The 18,280-nt window shown below is 48.3% G+C and overlaps 2 protein-coding genes across 5 annotated transcripts in view; one reads left to right on the top strand and one right to left on the bottom strand.

Moving 5' to 3' along the window:
• The window catches only part of SAMHD1 (SAM and HD domain containing deoxynucleoside triphosphate triphosphohydrolase 1), a 63,621-nt gene extending 56,038 nt beyond the window's left edge, over positions 1 to 7,583 (top strand). Inside the window, exons 14-16 of one of the 3 annotated variants that reach the window (XM_036824770.1) lie at positions 37 to 141; positions 707 to 844; positions 5,430 to 7,583. In XM_036824770.1, the coding sequence (XP_036680665.1) occupies positions 37 to 141; positions 707 to 844; positions 5,430 to 5,582 (396 nt within the window). In that variant the 3' untranslated portion in view covers positions 5,583 to 7,583. Of the gene's footprint in view, positions 1 to 36; positions 142 to 706; positions 845 to 3,634; positions 4,050 to 5,429 lie in introns of those variants that run through there. The other 2 variants (XM_036824772.1, XM_036824771.1) reach the window with 2 other exon arrangements.
• A 721-nt stretch (positions 7,584 to 8,304) lies between these two features.
• Positions 8,305 to 16,667, bottom strand: TLDC2 (TBC/LysM-associated domain containing 2). 2 transcript variants are annotated; one of them, XM_036824774.1, is made up of 6 exons: positions 16,584 to 16,667; positions 14,605 to 14,766; positions 13,785 to 13,937; positions 13,493 to 13,588; positions 9,832 to 9,905; positions 8,632 to 8,767 (listed from the first exon to the last, which is right to left on the bottom strand). In XM_036824774.1, exons 1-6 carry the CDS (start codon positions 16,614 to 16,616, stop codon positions 8,632 to 8,634), a joined length of 654 nt encoding a protein of 217 aa, XP_036680669.1. In that variant the 5' UTR covers positions 16,617 to 16,667. The 2 variants fall into 2 exon arrangements, with proteins under 2 accessions (XP_036680668.1, XP_036680669.1); XM_036824773.1 differs by lacking the exon at positions 9,832 to 9,905 and having other exon boundaries at positions 8,305 to 8,767.
• Positions 16,668 to 18,280: the final 1,613 nt, after the last annotated feature.

Below are 18,280 nucleotides of genomic sequence, written 5' to 3' on the forward strand. Positions count from 1 at the left end.
TATGTACATGATCGCTTATTTATTGCTTGTATTAAGGTTATCAACATGGATTATGGGATGGAAGACAAGAATCCTATTGATCATGTTCGCTTCTATTGTAAGAGTGAGCCCAGCCAGGCAATCATGATTACTAAAAATCAGGTAACTACTTAGGTAAAACAAATATACTACAGTGGCATTTGGATCTTTACAGTATATTGCATTTTACTTTCAGGTTGAGTCCTAAAGTCAGTGTGTACCGTTAAAAAAAAAAGAAGCAGAAGCATATCTTTAAAATTCAAGTATACCTGATTTTGTGTAGCCTAGACCATCTTAACAGCCAGTTTTTCCTGTTTGCTAAACATAGAAGAAAGCTCTGTTTTTTGGTTTAGAGGCTAGCTTATAAGTCTGGTGGGAAGGGAGTGTCATATGGTTGAAGTCATCTAAGTTAAATGTGCGTATTTGCATATCTTCTGTGTGAGAGTCTGTCGTCTTCATGTAATTATATCATACAAACCTTTCATCTTCTATTAATGGACATAAAATTGCGGGACATTTTGCAATATGACAGCTGCCTAGAATTCTTTTCTCTGGATTATCATTGGGATAAAATAGCAAAACAACATGGTGCTTTTAATATAACATCAAGCATGGAGCTTAGGAACAACTGATTTCTCTTCAGTGTGTGAATTCAAGGTGACAGTGAAATCTTTCCTTCTTTAAAAAGGTTTCACAGTTTTTGCCAGAGGTATTTGCTGAGCAGCTGATTCGAGTTTATTGTAAGAAGACGGATAAAAGGAGTCTGCATGCTGCACAACAGCATTTTGTTCACTGGTGTTTAATCAATGACTTCACCAAGCCACAGGTGGGTGACATTATTCACATACGTTGCACAAATTTTTAAGTAAAAAACACAAGCAATCCTTACATCCCTCTGAAAAGTTCTCATTTAAATATAGTCATTTGATGAACTTATTTACAAAACAGAAACAGACTCACAGACTTAGAGAACGAACTTACGGTTACTGGGGGGAACGGTAGTGGGGAGGAATAGTTGGGGAGTTTGGGAATGACATGTACACACTGCTGTATTTAAAATGGATAACCAACAAGGACCTTGTATGGCACAGGGAACTCTGCTGAATATTATGTAATAACTTAAATGGGAAAAGATTTTGAATAAGAATAGATACATGTGTATGTATAACTGAATCACTTTGCTGTACACCTGAAACTAACACAACATTGTTAATCAATTATACTCCAATATGAAATAAAAAGTTTAAAGTAAATAAATAAATAAATAAATAAATGTCATTTGGTTTTCGTTTGGGAAAAAAACGTTTTTCCACATTAAGCTTTCCTTTTAAAATGCCTGAACCTGTGTCCACCAGCAGTTTCTTCCTACAGCAATTGTGAGTGGGTGCTCTGTTTATCAATATTGTCCTAATAATAAAAGTTTAAGATGGTGAACATGTGAATAGTACTTGACAATGTTCTCACCAGTTGTCTCACCCAGTCCTCCCAGTGACCCTGGCGGGTGAGATATTGTGTCCTCATTTTTTTTTTTTTTTTTTTTTTACGACCTACTCTCTTAACAACTTTCAAATATACCATTATACCATGCAGTATTATTAACCATAGTCACCATGCCGTGCATTACATCCCCAGGACTTATCTGCATGTATTTTATAACTGGAAGTTTTGTCATAAGGTATGTGTCCTCATCTTGAAGAGAAGGTTACCAAAGCTGAGTTTTAACTTATTTAAGGCCACATATAACGATAATAAGTTTTCTAACTTATTCCAAACTCAGCATTCCCAAACCTGTAACCTATTTAAATTCTCTAGTTGCCAATCCCATAGAGAATGTTGTTGAAATTGTCCCTTATTGACCTGCACATGGTGGGTGCCTGGCACAGAGAATGTGACCAGTTGATATTTGTTGACTGAATGAATATGATTGGCAGGCAGGTGGGAAACAGAGTTCTACTTCCTGGCCTAGTGCTGTCTCTCACAACACCTTAGCTGCTTCCCACCCCCACCCCCATGTGTTGCGTGCTGAAGGAAACAAAAACCAAAGGTTAGACGTGAAAGAGTAGCCCAGTACATTGGCTCTTTGTCAGATGCCAGAGGGAGGGACACAGGTGAGTCTGTTAGGACTCAGAGCTTTGGGAGAGCTGTCAGAAAAGCCTTAGAGAAGTTCCTTTATTATTTGTTGTAGAGCTGGTTTGGTGGTGCTGAATTCCAAAATATACAAGCAGCTCACGCAGCTCAATATCAAAAAAACCAAAACAACCCAATCCAAAAATGGGCAGAAGACCTAAATAGACATTTCTCCAGAGAAGATATACAGATTGCCAACAAACACATGAAAGGATGCTCAACATCACTAATCATTAGAGAAATGCAAATCAAAACTACAATGAGGTATCACCTCACGCTGATCAGAATGGCCATCATCAAAAAATCTACAAACAATAAATGCTGGAGAGGGTGTGGAGAAAAGGGAACCCTCTTGCACTGTTGGTGGGACTGTAAATTGATACAGCCACTATGGAGAACAGTATGGAGGTTCCTAAAAAACTAAAAATAGAACTACCATACGACCCAGCAATCCCACTACTGGGCATATACCCTGAGAAAACCATAATGCAAAAAGAGTCATGTACCACAATGTTCACTGCAGCACTGTTTACAATAGCCAGGACATGGAAGCAACCTAAGTGTCCACTGACAGATGAATGGATAAAGAAGATGTGGCTCATATATACAATGCAATATTACTCAGCCATAAAAGGAAACGAAATTGAGTTATTTGTAGTGAGGTGGATGGACCTAGAGTCTGTCATACAGAGTGAAGTAAGAAAGAGAAAAACAAATACCGTATGCTAACACATATATATGGAATCTTAAAAAAAAAAAATGGTTCTGAAGAACCTAGGGGCAGGACAGGAATAAAGATTCAGATGTAGAGAATGGACTTGAGGACACGGGGAGGGGGAAGGGTAAACTGGGACAAAGTGAGAGAGTGGCATGGACTTATATATACTACCAAATGTAAAACAGATAGCTAGTGGGAAGCAGCCGCATAGCACAGGGAGATCAGCTCGGTGCTTTGTGACCACCTAGAGGGATGGGGTAGGGAGGGTGGGAGGGAGACGCAAGAGTGAGGAGATATGGGGATATATGTATAGCTAATTCACTTTGTTATAAAGCAGAAACTAACGCCATTGTAAAGCAATTATACTCCAATAAAGATGTTAAAAAAAAAAAGTCTTAGGCAGGAGGGAGGATTCTACTACATCCAGAAGGCTGGATTGTGTTTGGATGAGTAGCAGAGAGAAATGGGAGCTACACAAAAATGAAACTGGAACAAGTTGGGTGTGTTTGGGGACCATGAGGAGACCCGTCTGACTGGAGGAGAAAAGTCTTATTGTTGCGGTGACAGGGGAAACGGAAGAGTCGGCTGGATTGTGGAGAAGCGTGGGTAATCAGCTAAGAAGGATTTATTGTTACGTACAGTGGGCAGGGAATTGTCGAGAGTATTCAAGACTTACCATGCTGCTGTAATTATTATTTACTTCTGGGTTTTGTCTCCAGCTAGAGTGAGACCAGTGGAAATAAGGAAGTATGTCTGTCTTATGTACTGTAGCTCCTAAGGAGACTAAACCCCTGATGAAGAAGGAAAACTCTAGCAGCAGATGGATTGGAACGTGGAGAGACTGGAAGCAGAGAAACAAGAGGCTATTCAAGTTCAGCCATGTGGTGATAGTGACCTTAAATCCAGATACATTCAGTCAGGGAATGAGTGTTTTCACCAGGCCCTATGTGAGGGGCCAGGGATGGAACGGTACCTGAGACAGTTCCCACGGGTTTCGCTCTATTTGGGGATAACAGACACATGAGTAAATAACAATCACAATGGTGTGGTAAGTGCTTTGGGGTCAGGGGCAGTGTGGACAGTCTTAGAGGAGCAAAAAGGAGACGAGTTTAAGTCTGGTTTGTTGGGGAAGGCTTATTTAAAGAGGGACTTGGAAGCTGAGACCTGAAGAATGGTTGAGGAGTCAGCTGGGTAAAGGGGGGTGGGGGGGAGGCCGGAAGGTGGGAGAGAACAGGGTGCATTTAGGGACGGGGGCGGGGCACTGTGCATAGTCCTGTAAGCCAAGAGCACCAGAGCAGTGGGAGCCATTGGGGTGTGTAAGCAGGAAAGTGACATAGTCAAGTCGGCGTTCATAAAATTCACTAGAGTTGAAATTAGAATGGGTAGAAATAAGGATGTTTGGTAGAAATAGAGACGAGTTTGAAAACAAATAATGTTGACTTGAGGTACGGGTCTTCCAAATATGAGTGTCATGGCAATAGTGTGGCTGCTTTTAATAATAGCTCTATCAAGTCATCCAGCGTAGGTCAGCAGAAGAAATGTGATACGGGGCATGAGATCCGAAAGCTTTAGAAGAGCTAAATGGGCAAACAGGACAGTGAGACAACAGGAGGGAGCTGCTGCCACCTCTAGGGAAGGAGGGGGGAGTCCAGGTGCTGGGCCACCTGCAGAAGCTAGAACCACAGCAGAATCACAGCCACTGTACCCAGCCAGAGGGGTTAGGGGAGAGACACCCTGGCTTCTCTGCCCCCCTGTCTTCCAGCCTCCCACCAGTGCCTCCCATCGGCCAAACCTGACTGGAGGCCAGTAGACACAGGAGCTGGGAAACGTAGTTCACAAGAGCAGCTCCTGTGACACAGAGCACAGCAGAGGGAGGCGAAGAGTGGATCTGAGAGCAAGTAGGCAAATGAAGGCCACGATATTCTATCACAAGCATTCTCTTCCTAGTGCAATAAAGGCTCTCACAGATCCTGTACCCTCATATAACCTCGAGAATCCATCCACAAGTTCAAGAACAATTCAGGATAGAGTCAGGTGTTAGAGGGTCTAGCTTCTTACACTCTTTGTTTTCAAGTCGTAGTGTCACTTCACTTTGACACCATTGCTTGTTTTGGCTGGAGTCAATGCTGATGGGGCCAAAGTTATAGCCTTAATTGTGGAGCAAAGCTCAAGTTCTGCAGGCGCACACTGTCCTTCCCCCCTTTGCCGTCTTACAGACCTGGGACATTTATTACAGGGGAGACTAGGAAAGAGAGGAGCAAGGGTCCAGTGCGGCCCCTCTTTCTCCTGGAAAACCAGGACAGAGTGTGTTCTGTGGAAGTGTGTGAAGGGAGAGGGCCGTAAAACCTAGCCATGTGAAAAGAATAGGTCTGGTGGCTTTTGCTCTGAGGGCTCTTCCCTTCCTAGGACCGTGGTGTTTCTAATTCAGCCCACGCACTGAGCATATATACAATCTGGGGTTTCCCAAGAGTAAGTCTGTCCAGAAGCAATCTGTCTGCAGGACAAAGATATGTGTACCTGAGGCTTTCGCTCAAAACCATGAAAACTGGCTTTTCTGTATTTCTAGTTTCTCTCTTTTTCACAGGATGGTGATATTGTAGCCCCACTTATAACACCTCGAAAATTGGAGTGGAAGAACACAGATTCAGCCCAGAGTCCAGCTCACACCCGAGAAGCATCCAAATTCAGAGTCCAGCTTTTTTCAGATGACTCAGTGTGAATGTCTGCAATCAGTTGTTTACAAAAAGCCTCTCCCTCCTCCCCCCAACACAATTAATTTAGGGAATTTGATTACAGAGTTCTACAAATGTATTGACAACTAGTGCTTTTTATTTTATATTTTGAATGTACGCACATGCTAAGTCATTTTTATTTAGAGGAACAGGTATTAGGCAAACCTTATTACATGAGCTATGGAAAGCACTGCCTTGCCTATTTTTAATATTAATCAAAGTCTTTCTTCTTTAGCAGCCTGTTTTCTTAGAATAACCACTCTTTTATGTACTTTGAACTCTTAGGACATATGATTGTTTTTTTAAAAATTTGGAAATTAGACAAAGGTGCACACTGGAATTTGCATTTGGGATTGTCACGAACAGCCGCAGTTAAAAGCAAAACGTAAAATCCTGCGCCCCTGAGGAGGTGCCCAACACCCCAAATTTGAAGAGAGCTCTCCTTGAGTGACTGGAACATTAGTGAAAGGCACCTACCCTCACCCTTTTAGCCCCCTGTAAGCTGCCATGTGGGATCAACAGTAGATGAGGGCCAGGAGGGGCTCCAGCATTTTGATGAGAGGCCTGATTGATTTGCTGAAAAGATCTGAGGGCTCTGGCCTCCTCCGAAGTGGGGCATAAAACTACCTTATAGGAGACCCCTAGCCCCAGTGGCAGAGGGATCCCCCAAACCAGGCTGTTCTCTGGGTCAGCTGTGGCTCTAGCCCATGTTGGTTTCTTTCTCTCCTGAGTGCTCACTGCCCAAGCCCTGAGGGTTCTACCATTGCCCAGCCTGGAGAAGGCAGCTTCCCTCCCACTTGCTCTCTGCATCTTGCTTGGGTGCTGATCAGAGGTCATGACAGGAACCATCCATCCTCAGGGCTCCTCAGAGCTGGGACTTCATTTTTGCTGGTAGCTGCCCGTGCAGAGATGAAGTGATTGCCCAGTGAGCTCCAGGTTCCCCTCTGTGTCTCTACACCACTGTGGTTGAGCAGCGCTCCTGAACTGAGGGCTCTCCCCCCATACGCACATCCCCAGTGCTACAGAAATTCACCAAGAGCAAAGTCTGGAGTTAGAGCCAAAGCTGGTGGCTGCCACAGGCAGGGCAGTGGGGAGTGCAGTCATGAGCCCCTAACATCTTGTGCTTCGACACCCCCTTACAAAAGCCTGACATTCCCTGGCAGGCTGGGCCTGGGGAGCCAGCCCTGGCCCTGGGCAAGAGCAAGAGGGAGTGGGGAGGAACTCAGACCGCAGGCCAGTGGATTATCCACAGGGCCTTAGGAGTGCTGCACCTTCCACTGTGTAACCAGGCTCTCTGCTGTAGACACTAGGGTGACAGGTGTTTGGAATGTCTGCCATTGTGCACTATCACCCCTCCCCCATCCCTCAGTAGATAATCAAGAGTTGACCCTAATTCATAGAGTAGTTAGAACCCTTCTCCTCTCCCACCACGATGCTGTGTGGTGGGGATGTGGTCACACATGGGCTCATAGAAGCACAAGGAAAGTGGTCCGTGGTACTGGGTCATGTCCATTTTAACCAAGGTGCCTCTGAAATGTTCAGTAGGGAGAAGCATCCGTCCCAGACTTCATGTGCGCGGACCCAAGGTCAAGAATGTAATGTTTCTCTGCCAAGATTGTTTTATTTTTGCACCTCCTACCTTTAAGTCATTGTTTTACTCTGCAATTTTGTGGTCTCAGTGTTGTATCATTGTGCTCTCTGAGAAGCAACTTGGATCTATTTTGTTTGCATCTTTTGTTACGTACCAGGCAGCTGCACTTTATGCTCTTTGCAACTGTTTTAATTATGGGAACCATGTGCCACTGACAAGGTTAACTTTTTCTTAAGAAACATCTTCACTGTTTGTGTAAAAACGGAGACTTGAACAGCTTGGCCTCTAGAGTTACTGAGCATTGTCACATTGAGAATGTAAATAGAACTGCAAGTTCAAGTGACTGGTTATTTCATCTGGGTGAAGGAAACAGCTGCAATAAAACCTCATGACTGTATCTCTGTCTTGAAACCGGCCGTGTCTTCCTTGACGACTTTCTCTCACACTTGTGTGCCCACTTTTGACCCTTTTGTGCAAAAGAACTGTGTTTGGTCTAGGAATGCGCCCAGATGTTTCTTTATACCTCAGCACTGTGTTGGGTCTTCGAGAGGGGATGGTATTAACAGGGCCTATGTTACTTGGTTTTCCTCATTTAATAATGGCAAGTAATGGCCTGATAAAGAATCTTCTGGCAGGAGACAGGCACTAGCATGGGGAGGGATATGGATTTCTTTTTTTTTAGTTTTTCTGAGCTCCTGTTTTGCCAGAAAACATACCCTTCCTCCTTTCTAACCTCCCTGAGGTTCCCATCTACAGAATTTCAAATTCTTTACCCAAGTATGCATATTGTTCATTTGCTGCTTTCATATTTTCCTCGTGGAATTAAATAAGAGATTTGCAAGCACCCGGTGGCACACTGGTGGCAGACAGAAAGCCCTCAATGTTCTGGGAAAAGAAGGATGCTACTGGAGTCTTTATTAATTTCACTGGTTGAGTACTGGTGTCTGTGGTTTGACAATATTCTTTAAGTTAAAATAATGTCCAAAACATATAGAGTAGAATCCCATTTTGTAAGATATATATATATATATATATATCTCCTTGGGAAATTATCTGGAAGGATATACATGAAATGTTAGTGTTTTGGGGGGTGGTTGAATTTTAAGCAACTTTAATTCTTTTATATCTTCTGGTCTTTCTACAATAAACATGTATTAACTGTATACTCTCTAAAAAGATCATTTTCCTGAGGGACTTTGTGCTGCTCGGGTGAGGTATAAGTGCTTTCACTCCTTCAAAGTCCCCTCTCCAGGAGAACATGGCCTGCGCCCATGCCTGTCTTGGTCCTTGGGCGACGGGAGGCTGGCTCACGGCCACAGTCCACACTGGGACACTTCGCCATCTGTGCTTCGGACAGAATGGACTGCCCGGGGTGAGGGAGGCCTCGTCGGCATCCGGGGGCAGATCCAAGCCCCTGTTGCCTCAGGAAGCTGCCCACCGGGGCATCAGCTCAGGACCCAGGCCTCTAGCTCCTTGATGCAGAACTGCTCCTGCCGGGCCAGCACCTCGTTGTTGAAGGTTGCACAGGGGTGGCTCCCCCCGTGATACAAGTCTCCATCCAACCACAGCCCAAAGTGGCCACTAAAGAGAGAGGAGAGTCTTGGCATCGCTCCCTCCTGGGTGCTGACACCTTTCGGACCTGCACCAGCGGTGCTTGGCCATACTGCGACCGCAGCCCCACTTCGCCTTTGTCTCATCTCCCCTTAAACCAGTTTATCCTGATTGTTAGGGGCTCGCATGTTGTTCCCCACAGGAGCATTTTTTTTTTTAAAGTTCAATGATTTTGATAAATATATACAGTGGTGCAACCATCACCACAATCCAGTTTTAGAACATTCAGAACGTTAAAGACGGCAATGCTTAACCAAAGGAGGGACTCTCGCAAGCGTGGACTCTGAGCCCAAAACACGTCAGAGGGCATCCATTCTAATCCCCTCGTTTGACAGAAAACCTAGGCTGGAGCTGGCAAGTGGCTTACTGCAAATCAGCCATGGCTGGTGCGTTCTGTGTCAATCTGCCTCTCAGTGGAGGCTTTTCAGGCAGTTGGGAGAGCAAAGAACTTGCCTGGTACTAAGCAAGCCATGCTTTCATCTGTACCCTCAGGATAAGAGTTATTCTGCCTGAATTTTCAAGTCATACCAGAGGCGAGACTAACCTTGTCTTCCTAACGCACTCCATCTCCCACCCCCAACAGGCGCGTGCGTGCGTACACACGCACGCACGCACGCACGCATGCCGGGTTCCAGGCAGATGCCTGCCTTCCTCCAGTGAGTTATGTTCCTACGATCATGGAGCTGACAGGTAAATTTGAGGCTTGCCCATCCCTTGAATCTAGCCTCATCCAACCATATGGAATGGTGTTCCCAACGTTACACACAAATTCAGCCTAAGCTGTCACCAACGAAACACTTTGGGGGAGAGTCCACGCCACCCTCTCCTCTCAATATTGACTTAGAGCAGGGTTTAGGGGGTTGGCTAGGGGACTGAGCAGGCCCCAGGAGCTGCTGAAGGGAGAGGCTTGAAGGTTAACCAGCAGCCTCCCCATCTTGTCTGGGACAGCCTAGCTCAGCATTTCCGGACGGGAGAAGGGATCCGAGCACAGACCACCCCGACACTCGAGACTCAGGGAGGACTGAGACACGCACCTGCCACAGCCCATCATCAGTGAATCCAAGTCTCCTTTCACAAAGAAAGAGTTGTTTCCTGTCCACTTGAAGACCTGTGATGATAGGAGAAACCTGCGGTTACTGGGCGAGTCCTGCCCTTGCACTTTGACTCTACACCACTGGGCGGCAGTGTTGTGGAGGAAACAGAACCTCCAGGCCCCAACGAAGGCTCAGGAACTACTTTGGGCTCCTAACTCTTGCAGTTTCTCTCCAGTCTCCCTGGAGTTCACCTCCTCTTGCCCTCCAGTCTGAATTCCCACAGCCCCAAAGCCCTTCTGTTCTAGGAATAGACCAGAGCCCTCTGAGGCTTCCCGCTTCCAAAGCTGGAGAGAGGAGGCGGAAAGTCCAGGTCAGGAGCGGGGCCCTGATTCTACCATTACTAACTGTTTCCTCCCCTCGCTGGCGGCAACGCCAAGCCTGCACACTCCCCAGTGCTGCCTCACACCCAGCTGCTCAGCAAGTGTTGTGGGCCCCACCCCAAAGAGACACCCTGACTACCACCATTGCTGTCCCATCCGTCCCCGCCCGTCACTCCTCCCTGGATCACAGCCTCCTAATGGGTCTCTGCTTCCACTGTCTCCTGCCCAGAGCCCATGTCCGCACTGCGGTCAGTGACGTATTCAAAATCCAATCAGGTATTAGCCCTCCTCTGCTAAAGCCCTCCAATGGCCCTGGAAATAAAATCCAACCGCTTACAACAGCCGAAAGCCCAGCCTGCCGTGCCCCCGATTTTCTCTCCGACCTCTTTTCCCCCTTGACGACTGCACTTCATCTACCCTGGCCCTTCTGTCCCTGGGACACCTGAAGCTATTGCTGCTCTAGGATCTTCACGCTTGCTGATCCCTCTGCCCAGGATGCTCTTCCCCCAGATCCTCAAATGGCCCACTTCTCACCTTTCAGCCCAAATGTCATCCCAGAGAAATTGAAAGTAGCCCTTCCTCCCAGGCCCTGTTCATGTGGCAATATGCCACTGCCTGCCCAGCTAACAGGTAAGCTCTGTGAAAGCTGCCTTGATTCCGGCAGTATTCCTGAGACATGGTATAGATGTTTGTTGAATAAACAAATTATTCAAGGGTCAATTTAGCTCATAAGATTTTTTAAAGGCTGCAAAAGTATAGCATATTATTGCCTGTAATTAGTTGCCAAAAATGCTCTGAGCAACCAAAGGGTGTTAAGCAAGAAAATGGACTAATAAAAGATAAGCCCTGGGCTCAGAAGAGGTGAGATAATACTAACAAGTGGCCACGAGAAGACAGAACCATTCAGCTCCTCCTCTACTTTCCTCAAGGAACATGACCTTCAGACTTGAAGGAGGAAGGTAAACATTGCTGCAGAAAAAATTAAGGCCATGTTCATGGTGCTTCTTGGAAGAGCGGTCAAGGAACGGCTGGGAATTCATGAAGAACACAAGAGGTGCCAGAAGACCAAAGACAGGCAAAAATTAGCCAATTTTTGGAAGGATGAGATTCCATAACAGTATCCTGGGAAGACTGTAGTGATCCCCTGAAAAAAATCATAAGTTCCTTTGAAGAATTTTTTTGGCACTTAGCACCAGGTACTGTTTAGCCACTGGAGAGAACAGCAAACATAACAGACAAAAATTCCTGCCTCTTGGAATTCCCACTCTAGCGGCAGGAGGCGGGTAAATAAGTAAAATAAATGGTATATTAGGTAGCGACAAAAGCTAAGGAGAAAGAAGTAGAGAAGGGCAATAAGAATTTCTAGGGGCTGGAGTGTTACAAATTTAAAGCAGGTGGCCAGGGAGGGCCTTGCCGAGAGGGTAACATCTGAGCAGGGTCCTGAAGGAAGTGAGAACCGACCCACATGGAGATCCTGTGGAGGGCACACTAGGTAGAGCAGTGTGTGCAAAGGCCCTGAGGTAGGAACAGGCCTGCCTGTTTAAGAACAAACCGACAGGTCTGTGTGGCTACAGCAGAGTGAAGGAGAGGGAAAGTAGCAAGAAATGACATCAGAGAGAGGCCAAGAGACGTAGGGACTTGTAGGTTACTGTAAAGACTTTGGCTTTTCTCTGAGGGAGAAAGGAAGCCATCGGCAGCTTGGAGCCCAGGAGTGACGTGCCCTGACTTATATTTTAAAAGGCTCACTCCAGGTACTGTGATGACTGAAGGTGGAAGCATTAGGAGGCTATAGCAGGAACGCAGGCAAGTAATGATGGTGGCTTGAACCAGGGTGACAGCAAAGGACATGGTGAAAAGTGGTGGATTCTGGATAGCGATAGAAAGAGGAGGAAGAGCCATCAGGATTCGTTGACAGCTCAGATGTAGGGTGTGAAAGAGGCGTTAAGAAGGGCTCCAAAATTTTTGGTCTTGAAGGCAGAAAAGATAGAGGTGCCGTTAACTTTGTCAGGGAAGATGGCAGGGGGAACCGGTTTTCTGGGAGAAAGTCAGGAGCTCAGCTTTGAACATGTGAGGCTTGAAATGCCATTTAGATCCAACTGGAGACACTGGGTAGTGGTTGGATGTATGTGAGTGTGGAGTCCGGAGGAGAGGCCATCAGCACCTGGATGGCATGGAAAGCTGTGAGAATGGACGAGACCTCGAAGGAAAAGAGGGTAGTCAGAGAAGAGATGACAACCAAAACCTGAGCTTTAGGACCCCATGACGTTAAAAGGTTGGGGAGATGAGGAGGAACCAGCAAAGGATTCTGCCAAGGAGCTGTCAGAGCAGTAGGAGGAACCTTGTACAACTTGGGGATTCTAGTACGTGAACCCTGGAAGGCCAGCGGTGAGGACTAGTATCCAGCATGGGTTTATTGTAAACAACTGTCCCCTCTCCTCTTCCCTGATAAGATTTCCAGGCTGGCGATGGAGGCAACGCAGCAGATATGGTGTGTTTTGCCTTCAGCAAGGCAGTCAGTCCAAGCTTGTGACCTCCTTGTCATGCAACCAGATGCCTATGTTGTTGCGTGTGTCTGTAGGTGTCTTGCTCTGTGCATGGGACAGGGGTTTCTAATGGCAAACCAGTGCACCTGCAACTAGTGCTTCATCTATTTTGTGTTTCCACTCCATTCAACTCCCTTTTCCCTGTCTCCCTCTAGTAAAGCAGCTTGGCAAAACCCCAGTCGTGGTTGAACCCTCCCATCGCGCTCTCCGTGCTTGAACCTGAGGAGCTGAATTTTGCTAGAGAAAAGCACACACCGAAGTAAGTGGCCTTTACATTCACAGTCTCGGACCTCCAGTCAGCCCTGCCTAGCTGCCCTTCTGTTTCTCCAGTTTTCTCCAGCAGCTTCCCTTTCTACTCCCGCCATACCTCCTCTCCCCTCAACCTTCACACCCTCCTCTCCATCCCCACCCTTATCTGATGGCCTTACCCAACACTGCCTAAGAAAATATACCCCCACACCCACAGGGCTACCTGCACTTGGACCAGTTTTGTCTTTCCGGCCTGTATCTGCTGAGCGACAAACCTCCTCTCAAGCCAGTCAGTGGTTGCCAGGAACTGAGCACTTTTTAAATGAAGGGGGATGCTCTGCCTGCCACTGCCCTGCTGTACTCCCTCTGTGGAAAGATGGAAGGACACCAGGCACCCAGCACGGGGGATGGAGCTGGGGGCCACTGGGACCCCAGGTTCTTTGTCCTGCCGTAGATCCCACTCCCCTCCTGGAAGGTTAAGAACATCACCTTCAGCTGTGGAGAGAAGGAGAAGAGGAACGTCTCGCCAGTACCGTAGAAGCCTTTGCTGAGTCGAATAGCTGAGGAGGAGAAGGCCCCAAACATCTGGAAAGAAGAGTTTGCAGTTTGTAGCTGGAAGGGAGCTGGAGGTCCACTGGCAGCACCACCCTTCAGGCTTCGTAACATAGGCCCGTCCTAGAGAGGCTCCCGGGGAGCCTGGGGCAGAGCTGGGGGATGGAGAGGCCCTCGGGGGCCCAACGACATGCATCGCTTCCACTAACACTCCCAGCACACGGCTCACCTGGCCATCCTGGTCCCTCAGCACCAGCAGCACCGGCCCACTGTGGCCCTCCATCTGCCTGTACAGGCTCCGCAGACTGAAGCCGTCCCTTGACGTGCAAAAGGCCAGACTCCAGGAGTGTCCAGCGACTCTCGGGGGGAGGTGGAGGCTGAGCTGGGGACAGGACTGGAGGTGAGTGAGTGTTCCCGGTCCTCCCACCCTCCTCGCCCCGTATCCTTCGGGTCCCAGGAGGACTGAGGTTGAACAGCCACCACTCACCCAAGCATGGTGCTTTGCAGTTTACAGAGTACTTTACTGTTTCCAGGGGACTTTCACGCCAATTAGCAGGGACCCTCAGAGAGAGGGATTAGTATTCCCATTTTATAGATGAGGAAGCTGAGGCTCAGGGAGGTGAAGCAACCTGCCTGAAGCCCACATGGGGAGTAAGTGGCAGAGCCAGGATTTGAACCCAGGTCAGAGGGGTCACCTTGGCCCCTAGCAGCCAGAGAATAGATGAGATGCTGAACCCCTCCTCCTAATCCCCCCACCTCATCCTCCCACCCCCACCCCAGCTTTGGTGTCAATTCCCAAGGACTAGATTAGTTCACTATATCCTTAACCTCCTGGCCCAGGGAAGAAGGCGGTGCTAGGATTACTGGATCATTTTACAAGAAAGGAAGAAAAGCCCAGAGAGGAGAAGTGATTTGCCCAAGGTGACACAGTGAGCTGAGGACAGAGCAGGAGTGACCCTGGGTGTCCTTGGGCCTGGCTGGGGTGGGGCAGGAGCGTGGGACCCTTAGGCTCAGGGCTGAAATCTTTGCACCATGGACTGTGCCCGAACCTGCCTCATCTCCGAGGCTCCCAGAACCTGGCTGGCTTCTGCCAGCTGGGGCGCCACTGGCTCTTCAGGAGCAGGAGCTGGGGCTGGGGCTGTCTCCTCCTCCCATTCCTCTTCCTCTTCCTCACCCTCCTCCCCAGACAGAGCGTCCTCCACCTGGCTGGGCTGTGAAGACACAAAGAGGCCTGGTGAGTGGAGGGGCAAGGAGACACCAGCTTCCACACACCCGGAGCCTGAGGGCCTCGGCCACCTCATCCCCCCTGCCCAGGCCCCTGCAGCCACCAGCCCAGCCAGAGGAAGCAAGCATCAGCGACAGACCAGACCCTGCCCCCGCCGCCAGCCAGCTCCCTCCCTGGCCCGTGCCAGCCATGCCCATCAGATGTGGCCGTGGGCCCTGCGGTTTGTCCGCCTGGTTTCTCTGGATCCAGAGTGGATGCCAGGGCTTGCGTTCTAAGCTTGTGGGCAGGAGAGAAGGGCAGATGACAGCCCAGCTCTGGGAGCCGCAGCTGTGCCTTTGTACGTGAAATAACGATAATAATAATAACAACAACAGTAGTGGCCGACATATACAATATACAGCACACACTTGACTAGGCCTGTGTGAAATGCTTGCTGTGCGTGATCTCTCTGAATTTTCCCAAGAATTCTAAGAAGAATGTGCTGCTTTTTTTTTTTTTTTTTTTCCTTTTGGCCGCGCACTCTGTGGCTTGTGGGATCTCAGTTCCCCGACCAGGGATTGAACCCGGGCCACGGCAGTGATAGCGCCAAGTCCTAGCCACTGGACTGCCAGGGAACTCCCCAGAATGTGCTTCTTACTACCCCCATTTTACAAAGGAAGAAAGAAGGCCCTTTCAGCCAGTGAAACAACGCATGTAGTCATAGGTGAGACAGCATGCAGGTTCGCAGATTCGTATAAAATGCACATTGTCTGCGTGAATGTGTGTGGTGTGTTGGCTTAAAATAGAGTTGTGTAGGCAAATCAGTGTGAGAAGGTGTTGAGTGCAACTTCGTGTGTTACCTGTCAATGTGTTTGTGAGTGTGAGTTGGGATTGTGTAAATATATGTGTGTGTCAGTGGGCATGTATGGTGGTGTCTTCATTCATTCATTTATTCATTCACTCCATTGAGCTCCCACTCTGTACCAGAGTGTGTATGTGTGTGTGTGTATGTGTGTGTGTGTGTGTGTGTATGCACGCCTGCACACAATGACTTCGGGGCTTTTCATCAGGAGAGACTTCCTCAAGGACTTCCCTGCTGGCGCAGTGGTTAAGAATCCACCTGCCAATGCAGGGGACATGGGTTCGAGCCCTGGTCCAGGAAGATCCCACATGCCACGGAGTAACTAAGCCCGTGCGCCACAACTACTGAGCCTGCGCTCTAGAGCCCACGAGCCACAACTACTGAAGCCCACGTGCCACAACTACTGAGCCTGCATGCCTAGAGCCCGCACTCCGCAACAGGAGAAGCCACCGCAATGAGAAGCCTGCGCACCGCAACGAAGAGTAGCCCCTGCTTGCTGCCAACTAGAGAAAGCCCGCACGCAGCAACGAAGACCCAACGCAGCCAAAAATTAATTAATGAATGAATTAATTTTAAAAAACAGCAGGGGGTACTCCATTAAAGGAAAAAAAAAAAAAAAAAAAGACAGACTTCCTCGAGAAGGAGAGAAGGACAGGACACTGCTTTCCTGTTCCCCAGGTTCAGGCCTAGGGAGGGGGTCCTAGCTGTGCGGGCTTCTGGATAGAGCTCCATCTGGCACCCACTCCGGGGAGGAAGGGATGGAGACAGTGGTCTGTGCTCCTTGAGGGTCTTGGGAACATGGGGCTGGGCGCTAAGGCCCCAGGTTCCTGAGTCCTTGCTCTGAACCCTGGGCCAGCTGGGGAGGGGCTTGGAAGGGGGACACCGGCCTGTATCCAATCCTGGCCCAGACCCCCTCTCCCCCGCCTTTCCTGACCAACCCCCAGCCCAAGCTGGCCCCTTACCAGCCGAGTGTAGCGCCAGCGGAGACCTTTCATTCTTCTGTCCGAGCCCAGCAGAGGGCAGTAAGCGAGCCCTCAGCCTTGCTGGGGGAGGCAGCACCGCTTGTTGAGGCCTAAAGATGAGAGGGAGAAACCTGGGGCACACCCGGCCGGCTCCACGCCCACCCGCCTACCCTTTGCTCCCTCTCACCTGTCATTCACCTGTCATTCCCAGGCCAGTATGTCACTGGGTGGGTCTGTGAGGTCAGCTACGCTGGGCATTCAAGGCTGCATTGTAGTTAGCAATTAACACGTTAGCCGTAAATTCTAGCTGTGATTCCCTTCTACCTCCTTGCCCTTCTGGCAGCCTGGCCCATGGACTGTAGCCTTTGGGCAGATGCCTGAGCCCCCACACTAGGGGTCTGGGGCCTCTGGTTCCCTGTATGACCTTGCATAAGTCCCTTGCACCCCTGGGTTTCCCCACATGTAACATGTAGCACTGTTACATGTTTCCCCACATGTAACATATTACACTGTTTCCCCTCTGGTTTCTCTGAGACCAGATTATTTCAGAGGTCCTCCAAGACTGACAGCCTGCAATTCAGTTTCCTCTCAAAGCTTGAAAGGGGCCAAGCTAGACCAAAAGAACAGATGTTGAAAACAAAAAAAGTCACTTTTCTAATTAAAAAAGCAATACATGTTTACTATAGAAAATTTGAGGAATTTAGAAAAGAATAAAGAAAAATACAAAAATATTCATAATTCCACCTCTCAGAGATAAACTCTCAACCCCTAAGGGTATTTTTTCCCATCTTTTATATTTATTTCATATATAAGTATATACACACATTTATAAATAGATCATACTGTGTATCGTTTTATAAAGTGCTTTTTCAAGCTTAACAAATGAAAAATTTCCAGTTACATTCAGTACCCTTTGAACACAGGATTTTTTTTTTTTAATAATTTTTTTTTTTAATTTATTTATGGCTGTGTTGGGTCTTCGTTTCTGTGCGAGGGCTTTCTCTAGTTGAGGCGAGCGGGGGACACTCTTCATCGCGGTGCGCGGGCCTGTCACCATCACGGCCTCTCTTGTTGTGGAGCACAGGCTCCAGACGCGCAGGCTCAGTAATTGCGGCCCACGGGCCCAGTTGCTCCGCGGCATGTGGGATCTTCCCAGACCAGGGCACGAACCCGTGTCCCCTGCATCGACAGGCAGACTCTCAACCACTGCGCCACCAGGGAAGCCCTGAACACAGGATTTTTAATGGCTGCATATTATTTCATCACAGGATGTACATCATTTCTCAAATGTCTGACATTTTGTTTGCTTCTAATTTTCTGTGATTATTAGCAAAACCGTAATGAAGCTCCTTGTTCATAAATCTGATGATATCCTTTATGATAAATTTCAAAAGTTGAATAATGGATCAAAGGGCATCCACATATTCTTCCCCCCCCCCAACCCCCCCACCACGCAGCATGTGGGATCTTAGTTCCCCGACCAGGGATCAAACCTGCACCCCCGGGGCTTCCCTGGTGGAGCAGTGGTTGAGAATCTGCCTGCCAATGCAGGGAACACGGGTTCGAGCCCTGGTCTGGGAAGATCCCACATGCCGCGGAGCGACTAAGCCCTTGAGCCACAACTACTAAGCCTGCGCGTCTGGAGCCTGTGCTCCGCAACGGGAGAGGCCGCGACGGTGAGAGGCCCGCACACCGCG

The sequence above is a fragment of the Balaenoptera musculus genome, chromosome 15, assembly GCF_009873245.2.
Source record: "Balaenoptera musculus isolate JJ_BM4_2016_0621 chromosome 15, mBalMus1.pri.v3, whole genome shotgun sequence".
Lineage (NCBI taxonomy): Eukaryota > Metazoa > Chordata > Mammalia > Artiodactyla > Balaenopteridae > Balaenoptera > Balaenoptera musculus.